This window comes from Amphiura filiformis, chromosome 20 (genome assembly GCF_039555335.1).
Source record: "Amphiura filiformis chromosome 20, Afil_fr2py, whole genome shotgun sequence".
NCBI classification, from domain to species: Eukaryota; Metazoa; Echinodermata; class Ophiuroidea; order Amphilepidida; family Amphiuridae; genus Amphiura; species Amphiura filiformis.
Genome location: NC_092647.1, coordinates 3970546 through 3973805, shown reverse-complemented (window position 1 = coordinate 3973805; position 3260 = coordinate 3970546). Strand labels below are relative to the sequence as shown.

The 3260-nt window shown below is 44.3% G+C and overlaps 1 protein-coding gene across 1 annotated transcript; it reads right to left on the bottom strand.

Moving 5' to 3' along the window:
- Nucleotides 1-399: 399 nt before the first annotated feature.
- On the bottom strand, nt 400-2157 carry LOC140142998 (uncharacterized). The gene has a single exon (XM_072165026.1). The coding sequence runs from the start codon at nt 2155-2157 to the stop codon at nt 400-402; it is 1758 nt and encodes a 585-aa protein (XP_072021127.1).
- Between the last annotated feature and the right edge of the window lie 1103 nt (nt 2158-3260).

Genomic DNA, 3260 nt, shown 5'->3' with positions numbered 1-3260 from the left:
TCCTTGTAGAACGCCGGCTACGATGTCAAACAGCTCAGTTTCACCATCAGGGAGATCACTTTGGCTCTGGTTTTCTTGTACGTCCTGCCAATGGCATCCACAAGTTGTTTTGGTATCCCATAGGCTCTGAGGATTTGTAGCATCTTGCCTCGGTGAATAGTGTCGAAGGCTTTTCGGAAGTCAATGAATGTTATAATGGCTGGTAGATTTTTTGGCCTTCACTCCTTCTAGTATCCTTCTAAGAGCCAGTATGTGGCTGACAGTAGTTCTTCCCACTCTGAAGCCATTCTGGTTGTTTCTCAGAAGTACGTCAACTTTGGGTCTTATCCTGTTGAGTATCAACCTATTGAAGGTTTTGGCCACTATTGAGGAAAGGCTGATGCCACGGTAATTACCTCCTTAGCTTAGGTCTCCTGACTTAGGTATTGGGATTATGTTAAGAATAGACCACTGATCAGGCATTCTTTCTTTCAGCAATGCATCGTTGCAAAATCCTAGCACCAGGTCATCCAGGTCACATCTCTTTAAGACTTCTGGTGGGATGCCGTCTTCTCCACTACTCTTTCCTTCTGCTATTGCTGTCTTTGCCTTTGTGTATTCTTCATGGCTAAAAGGACCAACCTCAATCGTGAGATCATCTGTGATGGGCTCTATCGTATCATCTTCTCCCTCTATATCTGGGCAACTTCCTAGTAGGTCTTTGAAGTGATGATACCAGTTGCTAACCCTTTCCATCTGAGTGTCTCCTTTCAGCTGGCCCCTCATTGACGATTTTCTTCCTGTAATGTCGTTAATCAGTCTCCAACTCTGACTGTGTTTACAGTTGTCATGAGCCATTTCAACTTCTCTCAGCTTGATGTTGAGATCATCCTCTATTGCCTGATTATAGGCTCCTGCTAGATCAGACTTAGCCTGATTATAACTGAGCCTGTTGTCTTCGGTTGTGCATTCTTGATATGTCTCATAAGCCTTCTTGATTTTCTGTCTTGCTGTTGTTACTCTGTGATCACTTGAGAAGCACGCCTTCCTGATTTTCTTTCTAACAGGGATGATCTTCTCTGTTGCTTCTGCAGTGGCGCTTATGAATCTCTCATATCGCTCGGTTGCATTTTCATTGATGTCTTCTAGAGGCTGGAATCTGTTGCGTACCTCAATTGCGTATTGCTGCTGTAACTTGTTGTTTGAACACAGTACCCTCCAGTCGTAGTGTTTCTTTCTTGACAAAGCCTTGCTCTTTCTTAGACTTAGCCTGATCCTTGCAGTAACGATCCTATGATCAGATCCTATGCTGGAAAAGGTGCTATACGCTTCAGCGTTCAGCAAGCTGTTCTTCCACTTTTTCCGAATCAGAACATAGTCCAGTTGATATTTGCTTCCCGTAGGGCTCATGTACGTCCACAGCTTTCCATTCCTCTTTCGGAAGTAGGTATTAGCAATTATGAGGTTTTTCTCTATTGCCAAATCTACCATATACTTTCCATTTCTGTTGGTTGTGTCATGATAGGTATAATTTACATCTCCAGTTCCAACTCTACCATTGAAGTCTCCTACTATAACAAGGACATTGTGAGCTGGGATGGAATCAATGGCTCTTCTTAAGTTGTCATAGTGTGCTTCAATGTTGTCTTCATTGTCCACGTTAGTTGGACAATAGGTAACTATTACTGTTGTTGCTGGGTTACCCTGAAAGTTGGCAGCCAGGATACGGTCTGTGTGTTGTGTCACGCTAGCTAGTGAGCTTTTTGCACTAGAACTGAGAACGATGCCAACTCCGCCAGTTGCTGCACCTGCTCTATTTCTGACAGCTGAAGTTGTAATTAGCGTCTGGCCAAGGATGTTCTCATATCTGACTGGTTCCTTATGGACTATACGATGTTCCTGTATCCCCAGGATGTCTATGTTGTATGCCATCAAACTGCACACTAGTTCCTCACTGCATCTTTGTTCTCTGATGGTCCTCACATTCATGGTGGAGATTGTGACAATTTTCTTGCAGTTCATAAGGTTGCTCCTTTTGCTTCCACATATGTCAGCCTTGTCCCTTCCTTGCGGCTTTGAGGACAAGCCATCATTCGATTTCTCAGAATCCGTGTCAGCTCCAGGAGTTGGTGTTTTTGTAGGGACTCTAACCCTAGTGTAGTTTAGGTTTGCTGTCATAGTTTTTCTTTTGCTGCTTAATTCTGCGGTCGCAACTCCTACAGAATGGTTTACAAAGGAGTTTACCTTCTCACAGTTGTCTTGTGGCCGCTGTATAATAATGAGAAATCATTTTATCAACGCCCTTCACTCTTACCACTTCCGTCTCCAACCAGATGTGGTAAGTTGTACAGGTCTCAGGACTCCCTGCTTGTGTTCACTGACCGTATCCATAGAGTATTAACTATTATGAAACGCCCTTCCGTCGGAGACAAGAGATTGCATCTCAAAACCGCCTGAGGTAGTGAACTACCTCAGCTATTTGACCCATAGCTGGGGCTTGGTTGATGGGCGCCAGGGCATGTCCACACGCCGGTGGGCCTGCACGCCGCATCTCTGGGGCCCAAAGCTGCTCCGAGATCCCTTACAGTTTCGCCTGGGGCCGTGGGGTACCCAGTTACCGTGTGTTGTCGCTGGGAGGCACTGTAAGAGTCTTGATGTAGGAGAGGCTATGTACTGGCAGGGGAAGGCTTACGTACTTTGCTTCCCTTTTCGCCTTACGGCTAGCCAGCGGCAGAAGCTGAAAGCAGAAAATTGCAAGCACTAAACTACATGCTACTACTAATCTACCTCGCTAATGCACTAGACGCATCACAACACCCTGTGTCCAAAGGACACCAACACGCAGGGGGTACCGTGGTATCCAACTCCCCTTACGGATGACTTTAACGTAACCCTAAAACGCTTTTATTTAGTTTTAGCACCCTCTACTTTTTATATAGCTCGAAAATCGTTCATTTTGGCATACGTCGAGTTTCAAAGTCGAAAACCTTTAACATGAGCCTACTTCGAGTTTTAAATTCGAGAATCTGCAAAATTTTAAATGTTTGAGTTTCATTCATACCTCATAATGTAAGGTAAACTAAATTTACTTCAGATCATTAGATTAACCATATAGTCCAACGAAGGGGTGGTATCGTGGTATCCAGCCCGGGATCCAACACCCCAACAGATAAGTTTACCTGCCTTTCATATATAGTAAATATGGATTTCACTCGAATATTGATCATTTTGCAGGTTTTCGAGTTTGTTACTCGAAGTACGCTCATTTTGCAAGTTTTCGA